General features: G+C 41.6%; 2 protein-coding genes across 2 annotated transcripts; both read right to left on the minus strand.

The window, feature by feature from the left end:
- Nucleotides 1-1,029: 1,029 nt before the first annotated feature.
- Nucleotides 1,030-7,316, minus strand: tlcd5a (TLC domain containing 5a). The gene is made up of 3 exons (XM_080513680.1): nt 7,199-7,316; nt 2,882-3,082; nt 1,030-1,573 (listed from the first exon to the last, which is right to left on the minus strand). The coding sequence occupies exons 2-3, from the start codon at nt 3,072-3,074 to the stop codon at nt 1,041-1,043; spliced, it is 726 nt and encodes a 241-aa protein (XP_080369806.1). The 5' UTR covers nt 3,075-3,082; nt 7,199-7,316; the 3' UTR covers nt 1,030-1,040.
- Nucleotides 7,317-8,208: 892 nt separating this feature from the next.
- oafa (OAF homolog a) lies at nt 8,209-27,779 on the minus strand. Its single transcript, XM_080508505.1, has 4 exons — nt 27,203-27,779; nt 11,980-12,114; nt 11,697-11,877; nt 8,209-10,231 (listed from the first exon to the last, which is right to left on the minus strand). Exons 1-4 carry the CDS (start codon nt 27,431-27,433, stop codon nt 9,957-9,959), a joined length of 822 nt encoding a protein of 273 aa, XP_080364631.1. The 5' UTR covers nt 27,434-27,779; the 3' UTR covers nt 8,209-9,956.
- Between the last annotated feature and the right edge of the window lie 68 nt (nt 27,780-27,847).

The raw sequence follows: 27,847 nt of genomic DNA on the forward strand, positions 1-27,847 counted from the left end.
GTATTATTGGAATATTGTGGGAATCATTTCACTAAACACCCAAAGAGATTTTCAAACCAAAATATCTAAATTAATTTCAAGCTAATAGCATAAGTGTAGAAGTATTCGGAGGTTCCTCTCCATATCAATCAACTATCTCTGGCAGATACCACAGCAAAAATAACGTCACGCTCTTATGAAATGATAAAATACATTATTTCCAGTTGTCCATCCTTGGTCCATGTCATCTTTATCTCGTTGGAATAAAATGTTCGGGAATACTCTCAGCCTTTGGAATGAGAGGTAGAACATTGCTTTCTTAGTTGAAGGAATTTATACATGAATAATCCAAATAAAATTCAAGGTTCCAGTCAGACTTTACTTCCCCTATGAAATTAAAAAAGCGATAATTTCCAGTATTTCTCCTGTTTCTATGGGTTAAGTCCAAAATTTTAGGGAATACTAAAATTCCCCCAGGTGAAGATGATCTCAAATTTTGTTCTCGAAGACAAATGGGCTTGCTTTCAAATTTTGTTTCTCTAAAACAATTGTGTACTCCTATATTGTGTACACATCAAATAGCCAATTTGTGGTATCATGTAAATTGCTGAATGAACTGCTTCACCAATATCCTTAGTGAAAGAAAAGAGCGCATAGGTATTATTCCAAGTATCTCATCTGTATTTATAGTTTAAGTGTTCATTTATCTCTTCATCTATGATAAACAATTCTTGTAAAAATTATTGAATCTTGTTTGTCTTTCTTTTCTTGTAAAACTATGACAAATGTTTCGATCCCGTCACACAAAATGTCCCTTCCCATGCTTGTGCATTTGTGTGAGACTATAACCGTCTCCTCTGCAACACTGATGTGTATAATGCACATAAATAGGTATTGGCTTCTGAAAAAGCCAAGCAACAAGTCCCATCTTCAAACTGTGTTCACCGGATAAAAACATGTATGGAGAGAATCGATTATTACTCTGACATCACAGAGTGTCATTTTTATCATTAAGCATCTCACGTAGAAAACAGACAGATGACTGTTTGAGAGGTGAGGAACTAGTCCTTCTTCCAGTCATGGCCATTAATTGCAACAGAGTCTTGGCAGTCTTGCTGTTGTTTGTGCCAGCTCTTACTTTTTCGCCTGGCAAATCGAACAATGTCCACCATGAAGACCCAGGATAGAGTGTACATGGCCACTCCCCCGCACTTGATGAAGAATCTGGGTCTCGGGGAGCTCAGCTCACAGTACAGCATTGTACCGCCCACGAAGATTCGCATCAGCACGAACAGCAGCACGAAGACGACGTCCACTACGTCTCCCAGCAGAGTCCCGTAGCGTCCCGTCTGTTTGAGGAACCAGCGTGCCTGCAGGAGAGGGTTGGTGACTTCACTGCCAAAGAGGACCGCGCAAGCCTCGATGCCAGACTCCCCCAGCCACAGGGTCAGCAGGATTCCCAGGATGCTCATGGTGTGGTGGGCCAGCATAACGGCGCCCTCTGTGCGGAAGTACACGCACCAAGCCATGTCGAAGATGAAGTAGCCCAGACTCAGCACCATGGCGCTGATCTGGAGAGGCGTGTTCGGGGTACCTGCCAGTCAAAACACAGGGACAGACAGGGTGTTGAAGATGCCGTTGATGGACTAACAACAGAGGTTAGAATTATTGTCTATATAGCTGTGTTGAAATACAATAATAAGTCAACATTTTCTTAGCAAAACTGTTTACTTTAGGAAACGTTCCCCCGATTATTCCTTTAACCACAATTACACAGTAGGAGAGACAAGAGTAACAAATACAACACCATAACATCATCAGTCCAAGTACTATGACTCTGCATGGAGTGAACTGCCAGAATGTGAACGCCAAACAATAGTTATATACACGAAAAACACGAACATAGCTAAAGCAATCAGTACAGTCTCCACATATAATATCCCAGCTTGTTTTTCTTCCCCTTCCCCTCATTTCCTACTGCTCGTCGAACCAGATGCACTAAAAGGTTATTTTAAGGATAATTGACAAACTTAATCCTGGATGATAAGTCACTGATCTCCGCATCATGTTAAAAAAAGATCTCGGATTTCTGTGTAAATATCCACCTTATGTTTGAATTATATAATGGTAGTTCGTCCGAGGCTGAAGATCAGGTGATTTTATATTGACTCTGAGCTGAAGAGAGTCCAACCTTTAAAAACTGGGCTTTTTCTTATTCACACACATACACTCCAGATCTAATCTGAGATGATTCAAGAGCTGTAATGCAGGGGTCAGACTGACAACCATACCCAGGCTGTCGGTAATCTTCTCCACGGCTGTCTGGGAGGTTAAGCTAGGACGGCAGCAGCATACGGAGGACATCATCTGTGTGAATTTGATTTACTCAGCATTGGCCGACACATCCTTGCGTGTTAAGAGATCTGTTTAATCCTAAATCTGAACAGAAATCTATTATTTGTCTGTAGTCCATCTCAGTGTCCATGTACATTCGGTTGTATCTTCTGATTTCATTTAAAAAGTCAGTGAAAGTGGAGAACTGAAAACAGACAACAAGCTACAAAAAGCAGAAAACATGAAAAAAAAAAAACCCTGCAGCTAACCGTAAACAAAACAATTTTGACATCATGATTTACGTCTTAACCGCGTTATCGCCTCACACACTTGTTTAAGCGTATTCAACTTGATTGAGTGTATTGAATTTCATGTCTGTATTAAATTATAACTTATATCTGTAACTACTGTAAATGCCAGCTTTTCAAGTTGCATGCTGAAAAAGGCCAAGCAAAATGTAATGATCATAATTGTTACTACCAAAATGAAGTGATATGAGACCATTGCCCCATGGTACTTATATCTGCTTTATTTATGGGGGGGGGGGAAAGAAGTATACATTTCCTACCTGGATAAGTGAAGGGCCACGGTCCATCCACATAGCCTATATATGCCGTGATGCAGACTGCCAGGATGCCGTGCACCAGCGTGACCAGGCGGCAGTTCCATTCGTAGCTCCTGGACCCGTTCACGTAACACAAAGTGAAGTAGAAGGACGCCCAGCAGCACAGGCACAGACCACAAACCACAAGCAGTGCCATCTTCCCCTCTGAAGACGAGACAAAAGCACAGCCAACACTCACTGAAAAGAAAACAGTCCAATCACCTTTCCGGCAGTCATCAAGCCGACTTTGGATCTCACAACACGGCGAGAGAAAAGTGCTCTGTGATATCGCTTACAGTAGAAAGACGCAGAATTACCATCCGAAGGCTCGCACTGTGCTCCCTTTGTGAGAGGCCAACAATTAGCCTTTGCTTGAACTATAATAGTACTATAGTGGGCTGAAGGAGGGTCCGGTGGGGTGAGGGGGACGTCCCTACTTCTGCCGTGACGTTTGTACAAGGAGGTGAGACTGGACAGACGGGCCCACCCTCGGACGACTGGAACAAGATGTACACTGGATTTTCCAAGACTTCGGGCTGGTTTCACAAGTGGATGAGAGGTCACCGGGCCTCGGAGAGCTCACGTGAACGACGAGAAGCTCCTTCAGTTTCAAAATCACTATTAAAAGCATCTAAAAATGTGTTGTGTGTTTGATTACTCCACACAAGATCAATATGAACAGCTGCAAAAACATGGCTTGAAATGTGTCAAGATGGGAAAAGACGAGTTATGATACAGGTCGTCTCACAGCTCTTGGGTAATTATTGTGCAAGGATCTGCAACCCTTATGAAATAAACAGCTACATCTTGACCCGTCCTACCAAATAAAACGAGTCTGATCGTGGAAATTGTATTTCTAGCTTCAAAATAAATGTAACAGTTTATAAACTTTTTAAATATGGCTTTGATATACAAATATTGAAGTCTATGTTGCATTTCTGAGTTTTAGATCTACAATAAGAACAAACCATTATCATTTTAGTGCGTTGAAGATTATTTTTTGGGGTTTTGTGCTAATTTATTTTCATCTCATGCAGGTAAGCCATCATTGTAGGCAGTGGACACAAATTAATCTGTCCACTGTAATAAATAAACCATTTTCTCTTCATTTTAAATGATAAACTATTTTTTTCTGACATTTTGTGAATTAATTACAAAATGCAGCATCTTTCATATTTAAAATTCTGTTATTTGAATTTGCAGAGCATGAATGCGTGGAAACAATTTATAACAATTCAGTCAATCTTTTGCGATACGTGCACGTTGATATCTTGATAACACTTTTGTGAGTGTAACGAATAAGCAGTTTGTTTCTTATTTTAAGCACTCACAGCACTTTATTCAGCACTTTAAATGGTCATCAGCACTTAAAGAAGCACAGCAGTTTAAGATCAAGCTATTTGCACAGATATAAATGAATTTGCACACAATTGTTGTTTTAACTTATTTATTGGATTTTCTTCTGTTATATGTAGATCCGGCCACCTGTGGAGACAACACTACAATGAATTGATAAATTGAGCAATGTGCAATATATGTGTATTTGAGACTATCTGATTCGTTTAGTTGTTGTGTGTGCTGTGAATGTTTTAAGATGTGGATGAGAGTGTTGTGTGGCGGGTGAGGAGTTCCCACTAACCTTCTCTTGTGTTCAGGCCGGTGTCCGAGTAAAAGATTCCCCCTGGGACTGACACCGTTAAAGAAGGTTCCGGGCTGAACCAAGAGGAGGAGCAAGTGGGGGTGTTGCACATAGTTTTAGTAGGGTTTAGGATTTAGTTTATCATTGAGGTGTTTGGTTTGAGATGTATTTGTTAATCGGGATTTTGTTTCATTAAGTTATAGTTATGGTTTTGATTTGGAGGATTTTAACTTAGTTTTTAGACACTAATGTAAACTTTTATTACCTATGGAGTTGTTAATGGTTTCACCCAGTTGAGGGAAATGTATTTAAGGCGCCTTTGTACATCATTCATGGGTGGTGCTGCTGGAGAAGCCACACTCCGCAATCCTCCAATGCACTTTTAGCACGTTGCATTTTTTTGTTGTGCACTTTTGAAAATAAAAAGAAGGAAAGACGTGGACCACCCACAAAGCTGACTCCATCACTTATTTTACTCACTGCTCAAACCGCTCTTCAGCCATTCTGGGGCCAAATCGGAGATCTGAGGCCCAACATTAAATAAATAAGTATTATGAGGACCACAATCATTTTCTCAAGGAAGTGGTGCTGATCCAGACCCCCTTGACTGGGCCGTGTATGAGCACAGATGGAAATCAAACAGTCCAAAGAACTGAATAATATCACCCAAAAACTTTGGAAGCTTGGGGTTGCAGTTCGTGCTTTGTGAAAAGGCATAATTTGTGCGTTTTCGGAAAGGTTTCGTGTTTACAAGGCAACGTTCTGAAAACGATGTCCATTTTATGGCAGAAATGCTGAAAACGATATAGTTCTCCTTATGGACCACTAGTGGGTGCTGCGTGTATATAATAACACCAGCTCCATATGCATACAGAGAACAGTTGACTGTAAAACCTCAAAGCTCCTTTAAACCCCCTTCGTTCATCATTTTGGCCCACTTAGCGTTGGTTGTTTGTAAGAAATAAACTTGTCTCCACATGTGATCCAGATGATGTTGTAGTAAATATACACTTTATTAGACAAGTGCTGTTAAATTCAAGAGAGAACAGCGTGCACTATAGTCATGGTTATGAAGGAATCTTTCTCACATGTGCAGTAGCAGCGTTTCAGAAAAGATTCGTTTTCTACGTGTTAGACGAGCTTCTCGAAGGTGCAAACAAGTCGTGAGCATTGGTTACAATTCAGTCCATTGCTCCCCTAAGACTGATCCATAACAAAGTAGTTCTGCAACCGCCAGTCAACAAATAGGATTCTCCTGATATCTTAAACAAGTGATTAAACATACAGCAGCTGTGTAATGCGTCCCCAACACTCCAGAACTGTGCTGTATATTCATTAGTAACAATTCACATGCTGGAAGATAAATATTTGCACAGAGCTCGAGTTACGGGTCGACAAACAATTGCAGCCGTGATCTAGTTACCGCTTGTTAAACTGCAACAAGTTAATACTAACAGAACATCTGTGACAGAGCAAACATGAGCTTACTTTTATCTGGAAGCACGCGCACATTATAGTTGGATGACAAAGCGCAAAAACATTTTTCGTTTTCACTTAAACGGGGCCGTAGATTAGTTTCAAACCAGGTGAATAATGTTGTACCTTTTTTTAGATGAGTGGCTATTAGTTTATGTAATTTCAGAATCGGTGTCAATACAATCTGAACCTGTCTCATAAACAACAATCAAGGATGATGAAGCATGAGAATGACATTACTATATACTGGGACCATGTTATAATATGAAATAATAACTATTCACCATCCAAAATTAATTGTCTATTTTTTGACAAAATCAGTTATCTCCATCAAAAAGATGAAAAGCTACATTACAGATCTTCAAGCTGTACATAATTTGACTGAGGCTACATAACAATGAGTTTTGTGGTCACGGCTTCATATCTATCCCAAGTATTGTTAAAAAGTGGCCACCAGTCATTGATCGTGTGGCTGTAAATGGCAAGGAATTGCTAATCACTAGTGGTGCTCTGTATATTATATATATTTGTCAATAGTCCTGGATGTTCTGCATACATTTGCATAAATTAGTTTTATGTTGAGATAGCAATAATTTCTGGTCCTAATTGTTAAGATTAGCAAAAAATAGACTTTTTCTAAATGTCGTCTGTGGAAAAAACTTCAATCAACTTTACTTATATAGCACTTTTTATGCAATGAAGTAATACAAAGTGCTTTAAAGGTTATTATGGCACTATGATACACCCTTATTCAAGATTATGAGTATACTCAATTAAATATTTACAATGCAAAACCAAGTTTTAGTGTTATCAAAATGATTAATTGAAGTGACAATATTCAAAAAGTTAATTTTCATCCCAGAAATTAGGCAAAGCAAGTAAAACAGCAGTGAGAGGCACAGTGTGGAAAGAGACTTGAGGAAAACAAACAAACGAAGAAAAAAAAAAAAAAAAACAGCTGAAATCTAGCAGGACGAACTGTGTATCGTTGAGATGGTGAATATGTGGTAACACCCAGCCGGCTGCTGGCTCCCATCGGGCGGATGCTGATGCTGTACCAGCGGGCTAACAGCCCAGTTAGCCGGATCACCGAGCAGGCTAACCGCCGAGCTAACGCCAATGAGCTAAGCAAAGCATCCAAAGAGCCTCTCATACGCCGGTTTTACCTTGGTGGGACACATGTGGCCGTGTCTCCGCTCACACCCGGTGTGTCGGTCCGTGTCCTGCCGGTGTGCAAATCTCCAAAATGTAGGTTTGCAGCACACTCAGCTGATACGTGTTGCCCGTTATGAGAACAGCAGCCTCCTCCATCAGCATCCTCTCACCGTGCCTGTTTGCATCTTCACAGACGCAGAGCAAACACATGTAGGGGCGACAAACGAGAAGAATTGTGGCTATGATCCAGATTGTTTGTCCTCGTTTTGACCTTAGTAAGAGATGGTGTCAGGTTATTGAATATGAAAGAGGAAAAGCATGCTCTCGTTCTTCTTGATGGGCTGGAGCGTCTCATTTCCATTCCTCTGCACGGTGGCGACATCTTGTGCCAAACAGTGGCAATCACATGTTACCCTCCAGCTGAGGGCAACAGAAAGTTCTATTCTTCTCAAAGGGCCACATGAAGAAGAACACGATTGACAGTCGAGGTTTATGTTGTATTAACAATTGCCTCTCGAGAGAAAGCAGTTTTTAACACATTTTTTTTATGAACTACTGTTGCTATGCATCAAATAGTTTCAAATCAGGATAACACCTTTTAAAAAATTGAATTCAGTAAAAAAAACAAAAACTATATTTTTCCATTAACTTTATTTTCCACCGTGAAACATCAATTTTGCATCAATTTTGCAAAGTAACAATTGCCAGCTCTGCTTGCAAAGGAGCTAGAACCAACCAATAATATAATAATAGCCAATAATGTGAAACAAATATGACAATTTAAGATGTAATAAAGCCACTAACAGTAATTTTCATTTGATTCAGGATTCCCCACTGACAACTTGAGGGATTGTCAAGCAGAGCTAAAGGGCCACATTGGCCTTTGGGCCTGACCTACAGTACTCACCAGGCGAGTATTTCTTCCATTGAAATTTTATTTTTAATTGTTTCAGTTCAACACAAATATCTCTACATTCCAATCCATACATTATTTATTTAACTACAAAATATAAGGCCCTTTCCACTTAATCCATTAAGAAATAAAGGTATTAGCTGACTTAATTGAGATATTTATGCATTTGCCTACCAATTCAAGGCATAAAGTCTACCCAGCATACCCTGAATATTAGCACAATGCTGTGCAAAAAGAGACTTTATTGAAACAATGTAAAACAACTCTCAATGGTACATTACTGAATTGCTTCATTTTATTTTTTTCATAGCAACTTTATTCATTTTTCACAACATATTCCAAACTCTTTCATAGAAAAAATATGTTTATCAACTTTTAATCTACAAATTACATGCCAAAAACAAAACAAACAAAAAAAATATCAGTGGAAATGTTAAGGCACTTGGATAACCGGGAAAGGCCACAAATAGAAATATTTCACTCATTTGGTTCTTTAGTTAGCAGGACACAACTACTCCCTGACCTTCTCCACACCAACATTTGATATGGCAGTGAAGACCGAGGGTGAAGCTGGAGATAAGACAGTCTAAAATCCACTGCACCCGAATGCAGAAACGGACAAGTCCAGATTTGGTCCCGCAAGTTGAAGGATCACAGTATTAAATTACATGGGGGGGGGGGGGGGTGTTCTGAGATGCATAAATTATAGTGTTGAGATGAGGAGACAACAAAATTAGAGATCTGACAGTGTGGTATAAACAGGAAAACACGAGACACTAAAACACTGGTTAACCAGAAGGTGGCAGTATATATTAATAAAACTTCTACACTGCAGTTTTAGTGCATCTCCACGTGGAAAAAGGCAATATTAAGGAGCTTGCTTCTATAAAGTGAAATATAAGCCCTTTTATTCCCCCAAACAGTTTCTCATATGACTTTGGTTGACTTGACACTTTTTAAACAAACATGCGGCTGCTGGGTGAGGGCGACATCGCTCATCAGGTGGATCAGAGCTAAAACTGGACTATTAAATGCAATAATAAACCCGTTCAGCTACACTTGTCCATAAAACAAATTCATTTTAGCATCGATGAAAAATGACATAAATCCAACAAGTTAACTTTTCCTTGTGTTTTTTTTTTCCTTTTCCTTTTTATTTAAGAACTTACTTCTGAAGACTGTGGTTAAGAGAAGTGAGCTTAGGAACTTTGTTCAATGCTCAAATAAGACAAAACTGATGAAGGCATTCGCTACAAAGTTACAAAAATAGTCCTCCATAATGTCCCTTTGCAACCAAAATAAATAAAGACAGCGCTGAAGGACTTCTTTGTCAGCCTGCTTACATTGTTATAAACTGGCGTGTAGCTGTTGGTAGTTTTTCACAGAGCTTTCGAAGAGAGATTAATCCACCTTCCATATATTCCTTCTTTGTTGAACTCCTCTGGCCGAGATTAGGACACTCTTGTTCCTCTGCTGGTGTTTAAATAACCAGAAAAGCATGGTCTAGCTTTGAAATGCTTATTCTTGTTGTCTTCTGCTTTAATAGTTTTTATTTTTTCCAAAAACAAAAATAAAAGGCACAAACGTGGCAGCTTCTTGACTGTCAGTGGCTCTGCCCACATCCATCCAGAGATTTTGGTCTCACTTGGAACCTGAATTACATCTTTTCAGCATGAAACTGTGGATCTCAGCACTCCCCACCGTATAAAGCTCCACCGAGCATCATCTAAACTGAGATCCAGTGTTTACTTTGAAGAGCTGGGTGGAGAGGCACTGGCTTGGCTTGGCTTGGATGGGGGGAAAAAAACAAAACAAAACTGTACGTCTCTCTTTTCCAAGCCATCCACAACTAAATGCTAGGTCTCCTCATCCCATAGACAGAGCTGTTTCTGGGGAACGTAGTAGGTGAAGTGGTAGCCTTTGCTGCAACTCTTTATCCCACACTTGTACGTGGAGCCTTTCCCCGTCATGTCCCGGCTACGGCAGTATTTGAGCAGACAGGGGTACCACTCCAGGCGCAGGCTGTATGTGCAGAGACAGGGCTGCCACAAGTCCTTCGTCGAATGGCAGGCCTGAAAGCTGGGCACCTCCGTTGTTTGGGGCAGGACTTCGAATATGGAACCATCCACTCCTGTGGCACAGAGGGAACAGAAGCATCATTATCCAAGCCGCTTGCATTTGAAACTAAATCAAGCTATCACACCGCTGCATGAATTACTCCCTTTCTGATTCCACTCTAATACTGTATTGAGCTGGTGAGGGGACACAAAGTGGCTCGAGTACAGAGGAGATGGGGCAGTAAAAAGGGGAGCTTTGTCATGTTAAGGAGATGCGACCATGATTCCATGTGCAGATAACGGTGCATGGGGGACCATGACCATCAACATTGTTTTCCTTATAACTAAGCTGTCAGTAGACAATCGAGCTGTCAGATGGATTCTCCTCAGCCCGGATAATTGGGACGTCATTGTCATCAAAAACCTGGATCCCACTGAAACTGGCTAAATAAGTCCTCATTGTATGAGTTCTCGTTACAGAACTGTGCAACATTTTTAGGCAGACGATTGGACTATTCTTTCATCGACTACCAGCAATGGAATTTGTGATCGGCTTCACATTTATTCTGCAGCAGACGAAAAACGAAAAAAACAAACACAGAGACAGTGTTTATTAAAATCTACCTTCATGCATTACAAGCAAAAACCCTGCATGTGAAGAAAAGGATTCTGGGAGCTAGAAGATGGGTACTTAGTTTTAAAATAACATTCTTGCAGGTTCCTTAAAAAGACCTGTGTCCTGAGATGAACTTATGCTGCCATGAAGGGAACAGGTGTTCACACTAAATACCGATTTTTCCTCAGCGAATTCACTGGGCAATCTGCTTTAAGCGAGAGAAAATAAACAATGCTGTAGACCCCTCAGTTTTCAACAAACATTTTCATCAAAAAGTGAAAATTTGATTTGGATTGCAAAGAGTTAAGGAAGAAGGGAAACATAAATAGCATGAGCAGTCGCAGAAGCTTATCAGCTCAAACCGAGAGGATCGTACTTGCGGAGCCATATCGTCTAAAATGTAGTTGAAAGTGGTGTTCAGGTGATAGAAGCAGGGGAGATAGACTCGTGTTTGTGAGATAAGAAGTGCGAGTTCAGAGATTACAGTGGTACAGAGACAGTTTGGAGAGCAAAGCAGGAGATGCAGCATTTCGACAAAAGCCAGAAGTAGAAAGTTGCTATAGAGACATGTAAAAAAAATCCATTCAAGCATTTGTTTTTCTAATGACTTTTTTTTTCTTCTTTTACTTGCAACATAAATATCTATCGTTACTTCACATATTTCCAAAACTGGCTTCTTGGTCTTTCTAACCCCTGTGGACATGCAATCGAGATAACACAGAAGGGAATGTCAACAGTGGAGAGATGGTGTCAAGTCCAGAGAAAGCTTGTGACACACAGAAACATATTCAGCTGCAAAAAAAACCCGGAAAAACACAGACAACGCAGACATGCGATAGGAGAGCTTTAGAAGCCTGCATTAACCACTACAGCACTATACCACCACTTAAAACCACCAGCAGAGCCATCGGGGGAATGCTGACCTTTGTCCAGCCAGTGTTTGACGTCTGCCTCTCTGGTGTAGATGGCCTCTCGGGCCTCGCTGCACATGTTGTGGATGTGTGAGCTGAGCTGCCAGGCCCGAGTCAAATTGACCGCTGCACTCATGGTCAGCTGCTCCAGCCCCCTCCGCTCCTCTGCCAAACGGATTGCTTGTGGATTTTTCTGTGGAGACAGCACAGACAACCACACAAAAGCAGTGATCCTCAGATTCTCTTGGCCACGGGAAGGGAAATGGTTCACCACGCAGACTCTGCTGTGTCATACCTGTCGGAGTCGGGCCATGGACTCACTGGGGATGATCTCATTGCGGCTGAGGCGAGAGATGAAGCACAGGGCCTGGTACTGATTCTGCCCTCTCTCCAGCTCACCCAGGATCAGCGCCCGGAATATCTTCACATCCTGCAATAAAACCGGAGATGAGCTGTGGCATGGATAAACTCCCACAGGACAGTGAAATGGTGCACGAAGTGCAGTTAATATAACCCACTGTTTATGTGTGCCGTCTCGCAGCGAGTACAACAAATATTCACTCTGATTGAGAACTTGATGAACCATTTATTGAGCAATTCAATATGTGGACTTCAAAAGCGTTCAATCAACTGCTACAAATAAAGAGTTTATAGTCACTACACCCATAAAACCTCTTTTGACAGTTTGTTGATACTTCTTATTGTCTGGATGGCCCTGGCACTCTTGATCCAATCTCACTGTAGTTACTGGTACTGTCAAGTTAACATTTATTTTCCTATCCCGTCCTCGCTGGCAGGATTAGGTATAAAAAAAACAGAACTGCTAGATATTTGATTATATCTGAACAATTCGAAATTCCAAGAAAGTACAGAAATCTTGCTTTGTGTGTGAGTAAATGTCTGCTATTGAAAGTTAAGGTTGTCTTGGAAAAGAGGGGAGGAACACTCACTCATCACACATTGAACAATTCTACACGCATAAAATCTAAATAGATCCAGGTTTCATAGCCATTAAAAGGATTGAATTTAGGGTCGGGGTCTTCTGGATAGGCTAATTATGTTGCGTTGCATTAGCCTCCAATGTTCAGAATTGCAAACTTGGAATGAAAACCAGGTTGTAACAGACGATAATGTCGAGTATCAAGAAATATAATTGCACAGGTCATTGAAAGGTGGAGAAAATGTTTACATGTTGTTAAAACAACATCAAAGCACTGTATTCCACTGAGGTCAGCCATCTTGAAAAGGGATGGTGCCTTGAGTTTATGGTTGGCACACCGACCCAAATGGGCGCGGGTCTTTTATTACTTCCCCTTCTCAACACCCAAAAATGCATAGATTCCCAGAGTTGGACTCAAATGGAAAGCAGCGTCAGTATATCTCGCGTGCAATAAAAGTCAGAAACATATTAGCAGGCTCTTTAATGATAGGATTGCACGAGTAGGAAAATGCCGATAATAAGAATTCACCCCCCAAAAAAAGTGTTGCTTTTGGCGAGTGTGTGCAAGATCTGGCACCAAACGCAAGGCCATAAAGAGTTCCATGAGGGGGAATGCAAAGCATGATGGGAAACCACCACGGTAGGGAGAGCAGAACAGCAGACCTGTCCTCCTATTCATCAGACACCCACCCCCCCCCCTCCTTGGCTGCAGATTCAACACAGACACACAGTCCCAAACACCCCTCCTCCGCTTTTCACACACCCGTCTGAAGCAAACAGGCTGGAGAGGAGTAGCAGTTTGAGGGCTTGCACTCCCTGCAAGAGCAGCCCCGGGACAGATAAACAGCACAGCGATAACCCCATCGAGTTCTCCTTGAGCTCCTCGGTCCCCCTTCATGCACGCATGGAATCTAAAGGGAACACACTGGCCAGAAAGCAGCACATCCTGCCTCACAAGTGTTTACGCTCTGTAGTTCTTTATGGACTACTTTGCATGATCGCGAGGTTCCTCCTTCTAAATGACCACTTTAGATGGAGAAAAGGAGTTTTGGCAGGCTTACAATGCAAGCATGAGTATTACACAAGACAATCATGCTATGCTGTTTAATCTTTGGAAAGAAAATCACTGAGCAAATATTGATAAAATCTCTGAGCTGCTCAGGCTTTGAGAAAACACCCACCCAAAGAAGTGTGGAAGTAGAGGCGGTCGTCGGTAGAGATGAGATGCTTCAGCTGCTCTCATACCGTGGTAATAAGAAAAAAACCGTGGGGATGATTAAAGAGTGTCAAGATCAGAAGGAGCAGGAATGAAATATAAGGAAGAGAGAGATGGGCAACAGCACCATTTGCCCTCCAGTGAAGGGAGTATGGAGGCCACAACTTCAAGACCTCCCATATTGCAGACACATGGCGCTACGATTGCGACGCCGTGTGTATGTACATGTGTGTTTAGGCAGAGAGAGAGAGAAAGAGAGGGAGAGAGAGAGAGAAGGCATTCCTGACAGCCACATGGATTTGCCCCAGGGTTTTCTGGGTAATTACAGAGAAGCAGGGTAACTCCACCAACTCCACCGCTTTGGAAGCGAGCGGCGACGCAGAGTTCTCCTCCTCCTCTCGTGTCATTAGGAGTCCTGATTAATGAACGTCGACTTCTGCTGCCCCTGGATTTGGATTCGGGCCAAAAGGGAGAGGGGCAGAGCAGCACACAACCCTCACTGGGGCAACAACTGTTATTTACGCCATGGCAAAGCTGGAAAAAACTAAGGCCGCATTTACACAACATTCCAAGTGACAACCGATCGTTCGTTTCAGAAGATTTTTGTGTTGACACTGCAATGGCAGAAACATTACAATATAGTTAGCAATAACAGGCCAGGAGGAGGCGCTATTAGTTGTTTTTATAATTAAACCAGACGATCATGTGCAGAGAACAATACGCTATCAGCATTAACAATTGAAAGTACCCGACATTCGTACGGACACTTGAGGAATTAGTATTAGAGGTGAAGCGCAAATATATAACTACCAATATCGACTATAAAACTAGAATATGGACTGGGAGCCATGCCACACTGGAAGTCACCATGTTTGTTACTGGTGCACAAGCTGAGAAAACCATTTACGACAATGGTAGTGTGCATGCGCAGTTGCAGTGTTCCCGCCATCTCTCTGGGTGAAGTTGGAATGTCGCCGAAAAGTTCCGCCTTGGGAGCCAGCTTCCAAAAGTGACAGTTGCAGTGGTTATGAGCACCGTTGTCGTGTAAACGGACAACAAAAAACATGACGAAGGTTTTGCATTTTTACTTATTTTCATTGTTGTGTAAACGGGGCCTCAGTTAGATGACGAAAATCAATACCACTCCAACGCCTGCATGACAAATATGAAGACACGAGAAGGAGGCAGAGGCGTAAAGGCTCACTAAACACAAGTTTTGATTTATCTTTGTTTAGGCAAGGCAAGGCATGACAAATTTATTTATAGAGCACCATTCAAACACAGGGCAATTCACAGTGCTTTACAAAGAAATAAAATAAACTAAATACAGAAAAAATGTTACAAAGACATAAGAAATATATTTATAAAAGAAACACATTAAAGCTTTAAAAGAAATGAACTAAAATAATGAAGAAAAGCAGAATAAATAAGGGAAGAGATTTATCAAGATAAATTCAATAAAGTAAGTAAAATCTATTGTTTATTCGAAAGCCTGTGCAAATAAGAACGTTTTAAGTCTTGATTTAAAAGAAGTGAGTGTGTCAACAGTCTTCAGGAAGTTTGTTCCACAGTTGAGGAGGTCGGAACTAAAAGCTGCTTCACCTGGTCCGTTTCTGACACGAAGAACACTGAGTAAACCTCTTCCTTAGGACCTCAGAGGTCTGGACGTTTTAGATTCTACAAGTAAAACTGAGATGTATTTAGGCCCGAGACATTTCAAAGCTTTATAGACCAGTTTAGAAAAAATAAAAAACTCACAAAAAAAAAAAAAAAGTATATTTGATATTCACCGTCATAACATTTGGTACTGTTGATGTTCTAAAATAAGTTTTTAATCTCAATGGGACTTTCCTGGTTAAATAAAGGTAAAATTAATTAAAACATTTTTTTTACCTTGGTTAATGTAAACATACAGAACAATTTTTTTTTTTTGCTCAAATGCTGTTTTCAGTGACAATTCAAGACACGATAAACATTTACTGCAAGCCAGGGGGCGGAGCTGCACGGGGGTCAGATGAACCTGGTCAAGGGTCACAGAGAGCCTTTCTTTGTTATGACCTGCAATGATAAATCATGTGTTCGGAGCCATGATAGTTAGCTCTATTTGGAATTGTTCTACAAGCCATTGTCACATTTGATAGAGAGCCACTGAGCTTCAAAACAATAAATATAACTACAATTTTGTTTTACAGCAGTATAAACTGCCACCAATATCTCTAAATGCATTTTGGATTATTGTACATGCAGTATTTCCATAATAAGGACATGGGAATCACATTTGCTTGTAGCACGAGAGCCTGGTCACATGTCCTGACTCCGGCCTCGACTCATCATGCTCGTGCATCTACCCCCTCCAAATAAATCTGGACTTTTTGAAAAATCAAGCAATTCTTCTCGTACAACCATCGACCTGGCCATCTTTAAAGAGGCTGAATTGTATCCAGCCAAGTTGACTTAACTGAGAAACTAAGTTGGAAAAAAAAACAACATTTCTCACCAATCAGAAACAGATGGCACCACAGGACATGCTCGTCCTACGTTTGTGATGTATGCAGTGCGTCCACGCTGTATACAGCCATTCAGCAGTGACTGAGACATGCAGATGACAGGACTGCTGCCGCCTTGCACTCTATATTCACGTCACTCAGGGCAGTAACATGTAGTCTAGTTGTTGTCCATGAACGTCAGGGGTAGAGCTTTCACAACTAGTCTATTTGTTGAGTCTGTCGGGCTCAAATACAAACAATGATTCTCTAAAATCACAAAGTCCACCTTTAAAAAGACACAAACAAACCAGCAGTGGTGTCTTTGCAGTTTATGTAGTGCTGAAAAACTCATCATTCTCTCTTCAAAAAGCAAACTGTACCAACAATGACATCATCGCCACATCTTCATCCAGACAGAAGCTGTTGGATTCAATTGTTTGAACAGGCTCACGTGTGCCTGCGTGGAAAACCAGCGCTGGCACATGTACGTGCTCTCATTTGTGCACATTCACTGAATCCAGGGTAAAAGAAAACAGAGCAAAAGAGGGAAACATGCTGTAGTGTGCTTAAAGATCAGTAGGATTACAACTGTTGTAAAGACGCGAAGTAAAAGGCAAACACAGAAGAGAGCTCATGCCGAGTGGCCTTATCAAACAACGGCTCCCTTGGCAGTGGTGTTTTTAAAAGCTGGAAATTATGGTGTATTCATGCAGCTGGGAACTTGAAGAAGTCCCGTTAATGTCCCCCAGTTGGGAACATTTACATGACAAGAAGGAACAGAAACTCTTTGCATAAATGACCTTAACATTTTAATCGCTTGTACAAGACAAAACATGGATGAAATGACACTTGTAAATATGCAAGAGCAGCAAACGTTCAGCAAATTACTGGGGCTTTTAGGAGCCAATTAGCAACGTAGCCTAAACTATCATTTGATTGCAATAGCCTTTGTTTATATTAAGAGTACATCATTAGCAAAATGCTGTTCTCATGTAGGTGCAGAGTTCTTGGAGCCTGTGAACTCTACAACACTAAAAATAAAATATTCTACTAACTCAACTGTTGAAGTGAAACACTTTACTTATTCCCACTTCTGTGGTAGTAGTAAGAGGAACTCATTTCTTTTTTTGGCACAACTCATTTAATTTTCTAATATAAGCTTATTCATGTGCATATTAAGAGAAAAACACTCGTCAAACTCGGCACATCCACATATTCACACAGAACTGCTTCAACCTGAAAATGGAATCAAAGGCCACTTGAAGCCGTACTACACAATTTATGTCAGGCATTTTCATAGACTGACATAAATGAAAGGTTTGAGGACTAAGATTACAGAAAATCACCAGGTATGGACATTAGGGGAAAAAAAAGATTTCCCCTGTTTTGAAAATGATGGGCAATGCTGTAATCACAGGACACAGGAGGTTTTCCTCAACCAGAGACACGTCAATGTCAGCGCAGCTATAAATAATCCACACAAGTGCAGATTCCTTAACATTGATCCTGTACACCCCGGACCTGGTTCATTTGCAGGCAAACTACCAATGGCACAGCGCCAAACACAAGTCTGTATTCATGCGAGCCGACTCGTGGGTCAAACTAAGACCTGTTAAACAGGCGAGAGCGGGGCGCTCTTTCATTGGTGGTTACCTTTGGTGGGTTGGATTATTTAAGGGGTGCACAAAAGCCCATTCAGTGACTCAAAGGATGCCATTTACAGTGAACATTCTCAGTCACTGTAACCCAGCTAGCCAAACACAGCCTTTTCAGCAGAGTGTATACTTCGTTTACTGGCTGTGAAAACAGGAGCCGTGTCAGGCGCAACGCTGGAGCAAAAGTCAAGATATTTTTACGAGGGTTATGTAGCAAAGAACAGTTCGAATGCCCTTGTGAATTGGCCAGAACACTTTGTGGCAGCACATTCCCCTTCAAGCAGAGCCCCCCCCCCAGGGTTACATCCACGTTGATTTGTATTTGAAAAGGTCAGCCAGCGTTACCCAACCTCTCCTAAAAGGGTCAGACAAGGGTCGATTTCAATGTGAAAGGCACAGCGTGGGTTAATTCATGGCAGACGAATCAAGATGCAGTGTCTGCAGGAGTATCTTTGAGTGCAAGGATGGTTGCGAATCCCTGAATTAACATAAAGATCTGGTCAAAATACGTAGGTGAATCAAATAAAAAATAAAAAAAACTCAAGGCACATTCAAAGAGCCATTAGCACAAGAACAAAAAATTTTGATTGATGGGCTGTCTCATTAAACAAACTACTGTTACAAGTCCCTTTTACTCTTGAATACTACATGCTGCTTTGCTTGCGTTCATTTCCAGCTAGTGAGTAGAATTATGCAATGCATCTCACTTATGTAGTGAACCAGGAGTTATCTGCACTTCCAGTGACAAACAGTGAACAGACAACTCCTCCACAAAACTGCAACCCCGGACAACTCGTCCACGCGATTCTGGACAACTCATCCACAACTATTTTTTTTTTCAACATTATTGATTCGGGGGATTGGATTTCAAAGTACACTTGAAGGATTATTAAGTATATTTGACACAAAAACATTAAGCAGTGGCAGACTTTGCTGTTGGCGCAAACTCAACCACTAATACTGCTTTCGGAAATGTATTTCTGAAAGCAAATAGGCTGTGCAGTTATAAAGTTATAAAGTTAAAACACCACCTTTTAGCTGAAAGTTTTGAGTGATACATTCAGGTACATCACATAAGTGCGCTTTCCGACAAGTTAAGGAGCTGCCGGGCTCATACAGTAGCGATGTTACATGCTAACATGGTTAAAATATGACTGATTTAGTCATTAGCGAGCTTGAACGTGCATGTGCAGCACACGGCAGTGCCGAAGGGGGCGAAGATGTGCAATGTGTGCAAAGAAGACCATTTTTCGTGAGAAACAAAGCCATTTACACTATATTAAATATATATGAACATATACTAGATATATGAAAAAATATATAAAATATCAATTAGAAATGATACGTAAAAGTGCATGGCACAGGATTTATTTTCTCCCAAAGATTTGGAAACCTTTTCTGTGGACAAGTTGTCCTCTATGGGTGCTGTCAGTGGACAAGTTGTCCCACAATCATTTCATCTCGTCGCGTTCACATATGTGCATGATTGTTTCCCCCCACTTCGAGCATCTTTTCTGCAAAGGACTATGTGTCTTTATGTGTAAAAGTACATTAATATTCATCTTGGGTCACTGAAATGTTAGTAATAATTCACTTATTTTAATATGGCGTCTAAATGGGAAGCGTCTATCTGGAAAAAAACCCCCACGAGAATCTAACTAGGAAGTGTCTATCTGGGATGACTCCGAAACAGGATATTGTGTCCAAATGCTAATCGTTTACCCGGAATTCCTTTCCATATCCAAGTGGCTTCCAAGATTTGTGCAGTACCAGTGTCCAGTTAACAGCATGTGACAGTTGTAGCACGCAGTCCAAAACACAGTAATATTGAAGAAATGGCAGATATTCACAGTCTTATTGGGGAAAAATCTCGGAAGCACGCAATCACTGCACATTTTTGTCCTATGACAAAAATTGCATAAAAATAAATCCATTCAGTGTAGTCGTAAGAGGGTTAAAGTGACTACATGGTGGTCAAATGCTCCAGCCTGATTTAGACCACTGGCTTAAAGAAGGTATGTTAACTGTAGCAGTTCACACCTGCAAGCAAATGTGGATATTCAAACACACAGAGATGCATGTGCACACAAGGGCAACTACACAATTGCAAACTGAATGGCAGTAGCTTTGCCCTGTGCAGAGGGTCCTTCCTGTTTTCAAATCCCCTCTAAAACCCTGTCTGTTGATAAAGCTAATGGCTGACCCGGGGAGGACGGCTGGTCACACATGCTCTCATGAGTCATTTGGGATCATCGTGGGTCTGTGAGGGTGAATGCATTTCTTTCAATTCAACGGTCGGGCTTGATTGAACTACTGAAAAGGTATTAAAAAATTACATTTTATCTTCAAACTGACACAGAGGCGACTTGGCTTGCATGGTAAGCATCACACTGTCCTCCAATTGTACTATTTATAAAAAACACAAACGATCTAATAATTTTGCTTTAAAGACTGCAAGCCTCTTTCAATGGCTCTATGCTTAAAAACACATGGATTTTTTTTTTTTTTTTTAACCATAGTTGGTGTTGAGGGGATTATTTAGCCTTGTGTGCAAGTGGAGGCAGTCAAAAAGCACAGGTGTAGGCAGGGATTAAAGATCATTTGGGAGGGGGGACAGGGGGAGAGACATGCATGCACACACAAAAGGAGCAGGAGAAAAGCCACTGAGCAAAGAAATGCGTAAGCTGAGGTTAATTACAGGCACTGCAAAGGCAAGAATGTAGAGTCACATTCAGGGCTGGTCACACCTGGCTGTCCAAAGAACCGACCAATTAGTAAACAGAGGCACTGAATGGACAATCAAAACACTGGAGGCCATGGTAAGAAAGGTGCACCCTGTGGCTATGCTGCCAATAACAATGAAGGTTAACTTGCTTTTCCTACTGGAGGAGTATTTCAATTTCAGAGGTACACGAGAGCTCAGAAATCCCAGCCATAAAACTGCTCGAATACAACCACGTATTTTGGAAGACGTCAATTCCGTGCAAAATGAACGCAAGCCGCAAACGAGGGAACTATTCATCGACACAGAATCTGGATACAGTTAAGCAGGTACCCAAACTGTTTATGGAGCTTTTGCATTCAGGAAATGAGCGGGAGGTAAACAGTGAGTGCTAACAGTGAAGGAAATGAAGCTGATAGATAAGACATAAACAATGGAGATGGCTGCAGTCCCATTCAGCCACGAGCTGTTGTTCCACATTTTTCATATCCTTTCGCAAGAGACATAAAAACAACGATTTCATGACCAGAATTAAAAATATTGGGATTATTCTTGTTATATGCAGTTATTTCTCACAAAAGCAAAAAGGAAGAGCTTTTTGGGGGGGGACTTTAAAGACGACGACGTTCACATATATCACAGAAAAAAAAGTATGATCATGAATTACTATATTAAAAAAATGTTGACACAATTCATTCTAAAACCATAAAATAAATCCTCTTCTCTGGTTGACTTTTCTTTTTTTTCCAATCATCTTTGACAACAGAAAGTATGTTTTCTGGCAATAAAAAAAAGACTGAAGACCAGTTTATTTGACAAGTTTAGTGGTGATGTAATACTTTCCCAGGTGCAGACCCTTATAGCTTTAGCTTTTACTCTGACTGAACTGTCACTGAAGTAAAACACAATAAATGAGCCCGACACTCTCCAGGCAAGGCTAACAAAAACCATTTACCCATGACTTGGACGGAGGGGAGGCTTCAGGGGAAGAGGGTAAACTTATGGTATGATGGTATGGTGTGGTAATCGCATGGTAAAGTTGTTGCTATTGGGGTAACCAAATGCAATTCTTAAAACGGTGGGGTATAGTGGTATACGATTGCTACTATGTCCACCGTGAGCCATAGCTTCTGTCTCTTTGTCCATTGAAGGCTGCTTCCACAGCCCTGTCTGCTGCCGCTGATCACTGGAGAAAAATCTAATCAGACAGATGATACACTTCTCTCTCTGCAGTCTGTGTCCAGGAAAGCATGCGGGAGCCTGTGGGAATGGAAAGCTTTTTCCTTCATCAGCTGCATTATAGATGAACATCTGGTCTGCTGGTGGGAGGGGGATGAAGGATAAAGACACCAACGAGGCCAAAGGGGCCATGAAAGGCCAAAAGGGGAGACCATGTGGGGCCAACACCGCGGCCACAAAACAATGTATTTTGTTATGATTAAGAGACAACAGAGAACAAATGGTAGCCAGGAGAAAGACTGAAGTGCACAAGTTCATATAGACAAAAATCTAAACAAACAACTTAAACTCTCATGCAGGAAAACAGCCACCCAGAAGAAAAACTGATTCTGAGAGAAATGCAGGTCCTCTAAATCAGTCATTATGTTTCACTGCACAGTAACTCAAATCTAGTGTTCACCTTCCGCACAAAAAGAACCCTAAAACAAACAGAGAAAGCAGGTAGGGATTGTTAACCTTTTTCTCCCTTGGAGACCGGTCCACCAGATGGTCTCAAAGAACAGCTCCCCCTCTCAGATCGTTGATCTGACAACTCATTAAAATGAGGCCAAACTTTAGTGAACACATGGAGTCTTACCAGCATCCAAAAAGCATCTATCTGAAAGCTGGCTTCACTACAAGGGGTTCCCGAACCTCAGGCTGGGAACCACTGATGTAAGTTATTGTTGAACATAAGCGGATGTGTTTTTTGTTTCCAATCCTCACAGAAAGGATTTATCAGACTGTAAATCACAGATGACTCATTGTTGCCATTCACATTTGCTTTGTGGGTGATTTACTGATAATGATGCCAAAAATGAAGAAAACAAGAAGAAAAAAAAAACTTTTCCTGGCACAGGTGACACATACCTATAAAAATTTACTTCCCAAGTTTGCGCAAGTGACAATGAGTAAGAGGGAAGGTGTGGCAGCCAAATGAAAGAAAAAGCAAGGTGTAAAATGTGGTTTCTGTATCGGACTTGCAACTCATATACAGTACCTGCAAAGAAAAGTAAAGGTGGTTAACGACTTTCTTCAAACACCAGGAGATCCACCAGCAAGACGAGGGCTAAATTGATTGCGAGCAAGCGTTCCACTGAAGAGTGAGAGTTTGCTTCATCATGAATACAGGCTGCAGTCTAAAGCCAACTGTATTTTAATGAAGGCTCAGAGAAAAGCAGAATGAGCACCTTCCGAAAAGGTTCTTAATGTGCATGTTAAAAGAAGGTCACAGAGAAAAGCCAACCAACTTGCCATCTCCACCCAAAGGTTCCAATCGTTGTTTGACTTACACTCTCCAATTCATGCTTCGAGCAAGTGCACTGATGGGTGTGTCCATAAACGCCTGTGTGTTTTGAAGACAATCACAACTCCGCAGTTTGCAAACCTGAATGACTATCCATGGATAAAGCACAATCCAGCCTGAGAGACTGAAAAGAAGAGACTCTGGCCCTGTCCACATGAACCAAATCAATCTTCCCCCCCCCATGCATATGGCACCATAAAAATTACTTAAAGTGATGTAGTACTTATGCCAGGCCTATAGGGGGTGCTGCAACTCTGCCAAAGAAATTCACCCAAAACAGAGAAGAAGACAGAGCATGAAAAAAAAATAAAAATCATCTCATTTGAAAAGTCCAACATCTCTCCTTATGAGACCAAATAGCATCAGTAGCTTCTGCACCATGATCTAGACCAGAGCATGTATTCCACCATTGTTGTTGTTGAGCGACGTTGTGGAGAGGGTCGCAGGGTTATCGGGTCGAAAGGTGGGGCAATGACGTCGTTGTTTTCAGAAAACGTGCGTCTTGCAGAAAGAGATGGCGTTTTAAAATGTCCCCACTCTGGAACCAGTTTTTAGGCTCCTGTAACGCTGTGCCGTACGGATGATCGGCCAAAAATGATGTGGTTACATGTAACAGCGCTGTCATGTGGGCGTGGCCTTAATGAAATGACTGTTAATTCACGTCACAACGTCATTGTTTACAAAGTCTAGTCACATTTAACATGACAGTGTGACATCACGTTAAGTCTGTTCTTGGCATCTTTTGGTTTCCTGCAACCCGTCAATGCTACATCAGAGGGCTACACACATGTGGGAGTCCATTTAAGCTATTCAGAAAAAGGAAACATAATGAAAAGGCTTTAAAAAAAATGGTTATGAAGAGGAAATATGAAAATGTTTGCAAACCCTGCATGTGACTGCAGCGCGATCAATTAAAAAGCAACAGCTTAAGAAGCTTATGCACCCTGAATAGAAAGTTAAGAACCATTCCACTATTTTATCATGATGTGATAAGAGTTTTCCACCCATATATTAGTAAAACAACCCACGCTGGGTTGGGTTGCGTAAATACCAACAGTTCTTCCAAATTCTTCTGCTCAGTGAGATTTATTGATAATTTTTTCTTTAAATAAATAAAAAATAAAGACAAAATCCAGGATAAATCCTTTTCAGATGTTTCCTAATAAGACACCATTTGTGTAATGGCAGATAAAGAATGCTGTGCACCCACAGCATCTAAGGTCTAAAGTGTTGACTCAGTTGAGAGGGTGAGACATGGATATTACCCACTAGTTAATTCTGCAGTAGGATAAAAGAAATATGTACTAAATTGGCAATGAACAGATGACTCGACAGCAATTTTCAATTCAGAGCTACAACTGCACATGTGTTCAGATTTGTCTCCTGTTCCACAGACATTCAAAATGTCATCAAGATATTAGTAAGCTGCAGACAGACTGCTACAATTTCACATAATTTAGAATCGACTCAGTTGTAAATGTTTCATCACAACAGCAAACGTGAATGACAAAAAAACTAAGTAGCCAATATAAAGTCCCTCGAATGTGCTGTAAAAAGATGAGTAAATTTAGAAATCTACGACTGCAATTACAGAAGAAGCACTGGATAATTGCCTCCCTCCCACGATGCACACATTTTACAGAAGGCTTCATATTACACATCTTTAATGGTTTCAGTTTAACAGATGACATCACCGACACAGGATTTACTCAACATGGCAGTGAGGTGTCACAAGCAGCCTCAGCCGCATCATCTTTTCCACATGTCTAAATGCCTCCAGAGCAAAGTCGGTTCTCCTGAAATCCCTGCAGAGCTGATACTCAGCGATTCATTGGTACTCCTTCCTCACATCCAGCAGACTCCTCCACTGCTGTCTAATGGCTATAACATGTACCATCACTTTGTTGCCACGTATTCACTGAAGAAACTGCTGTCTGATGATCGTCTGAAGTCGTTAAAGGGGTCCATTTTACATGAGCAGTCCCATTCAAGCATTCACTCACACAATCATCCACACATATTATTAGCAATGGCAATACAAGGTATTTCCACACCATTAGAAGCAACTTGGGGTTCTGCGCCTTGCCCAAGATTATTTCAATACACAGACAGAATAAGATGAGTGATTGAACCTACAACATGCCAACAGCCCCCGAATATCTTGTGGGCTGAATAAGAACCATATTTATCTATCCAACTACCTTCAAATGGTCCTAAAGAAACAGGCATTATTCCAATTGAGAGTACATCAACCTGTGCAGTACCTAATCTACCTTTGACTGTACAGCACTGCGATGACTCTGTGTTTAACATTCCTGTTAAAACACTTCCCTTCCCCACACGCATTCATCTGAACTGTACACTCATGGCAGCTGGAAGTGCCATGAAAAGTGACAGCTCATCCAAGTTTCCATAAATCCTAGAGATACTGCACAAGAGCTCAATGAAAACCACATGCAGGAGGAACGAGGACCGAGCAGGAGACAGAGAGGACAGGAGGAGAAAGAGAGAGACAGAAGGGGGGGGGGGGGGGGTGCAAGGAGGCCAGGCTTCGACTGGAACAGATAAATCAGGCAGCGGAAAAGTAAAGTGATCTGAGAGTTTTTATTGGCTTGATTCAAATAAACAAAACCATGTGTGCAGATGTATAAGGGCGTACATACGTGATTGCGTTCATACAGAGACGGAGCAACATGGAGTGCCTGTGCAAGCTAGAAAAGGCTCCTCAACCCAAGATCGTTGTACATCTCTTTCTATTGGAGTGTCACCAGTGATTGGGGGCGACGGCCTCTTCTCTTTCAACTCGAAATTAGCTGTTTTGGTTAGTGAACCAGACGTGCAGATCAAAAAAGGTCAGACATGCCCACTTAATCCTGGTAAATCTCCCCCTTCACATCTCGCCAGCTTGTCAGCATCTGCGTGACAGCAACCATCACAGACACATGCCTCGCTCCCTGCACCTCAGAGTATCCCTGATGCATCCAGATTGTAGTATTCCTTCCAGGAATAATATTTAATATAGCTCCGATAAGTCATTGTGAAAAATTTCAAAAAGTATCATCCCACCAATAATAAAAAAAAAAAGAAAAAAAAGATGACACTACTGCTGCTCAGGGTTGGACACTTGATCTGCTTGTCTACTTTTAGAAGAATGCTAAATATGGCCACTTCTGATCAGCTCTAGACTGGATCCCCAAGCAGCAGGGATATTGAGGCCATTGGGGTCTGTGGGCGTCCACATCTAAGGAGAAACAGCTGTCTTGAGTTCAGTGGAACTCATACTGTGATGGAAAGAGATGAATGAAACGGCTGCTTGAGAGGATGCGCAAGTCACAGTAAGTGCAGTGAGCGTTTAAAGCAATGGGGGGGGGGGCTTTTAAGCTCCACATTTCAGTCCCTGCATACTTGCCTTGGGGTAACTGTTTAGGTTGAACCAAGAGGCCATTGTTTGTAATTGATTTCCGTCTTAAAGAACTACTGTGACTTTGGTTAGAGGACATTAGTCAACCATAAAAGAAGAGTAACAGGTTAATGAAACTGTGTATAAACTATTTACTTCAGTCTGGATGAGAATCATGCAAAATCCATTAATAACATTTTGTCTGGTGGAACTAATGAAGTGAAATTCCTCCATGGTCTAAATGAAATGAGTATTTCCCAGGGTGATGGTGGAGGTGGGGGGGGGGGAACAAGAAAAACAAGGCTGGTTTGGACCAACTTTAAATGTGATCAAAACATACACCTCACGATCCAATGAATACAAAAAGTATTCAAAAGTTGATTGATTTGTAAGACATGGCTGTAATTTGTCAAATCACTGCTGTGATACGTTTTTTTTTTTTTTGTTTGTTTTTTTTTTTTTTTTGGGGGGGGGGGGGGGGTCCATGGAGTCAGTCAACTTTGTTAGGACAAGGATTTGGGTGAAAGTTTTTTCTACTCAATAATTTGTAGATCTCAGTTCAGTTCAGTTCTCACCTGTTTGAAGTCCGCCACAAAGGTGACGAGTGTCCCATCCCCTTGCTTGAACTCAAGCGATATGGAGTCTCTCTCACTGTCCGCCTCCAGAACCTCTTCGGTCACCAGTCCGTCGGAGAGCCGGACCCGGACCCGCAGCTCGGAGCCCAGTCCCACCGCCACCACCAGCACCAGGGCACACAGGCGGGTCAGGATCCGAACCGACTTCGCACAGATGCAACTGGCAAACATCCCCGTCGCCGCGAAACTGAACCGGACAGAGGTGGAAAAAATAACGATCCGAAATCGGAAGAGGTGCGCTTCATAGCCCCCAACTGTGTCCCGGGATTCCTCCTAAAGTCTCTTCCTTCATGGTCAAAGGTTAAAAGTTTGATCGGTCACTGATCCGCAGGGTGAAATCAGTGCCTCGCAGCCCCGGAGGGTCTTACTTCAGCCCCATTGAAAGTGCGCGGCTCCGGTGTTGTTGATAAGATCATGCGCGGTTCAGTTTCCACACACTACGAGGATCGCACGTTGCTTCTCCTTCTGTTTTCTCTTTAATAACCCCCGTCCTCTCTCTCTCTCTCTCGCTCTCCCTCCCTCTCTTTTTTTCTTTCCTCCTCCTGAGATCCGCGCAGTCCCGTCACTTCCTATCCGTCGGTATCC

Source organism: Blennius ocellaris (assembly GCF_963422515.1).
Source record: "Blennius ocellaris genome assembly, chromosome: 2".
NCBI lineage: Eukaryota > Metazoa > Chordata > Actinopteri > Blenniiformes > Blenniidae > Blennius > Blennius ocellaris.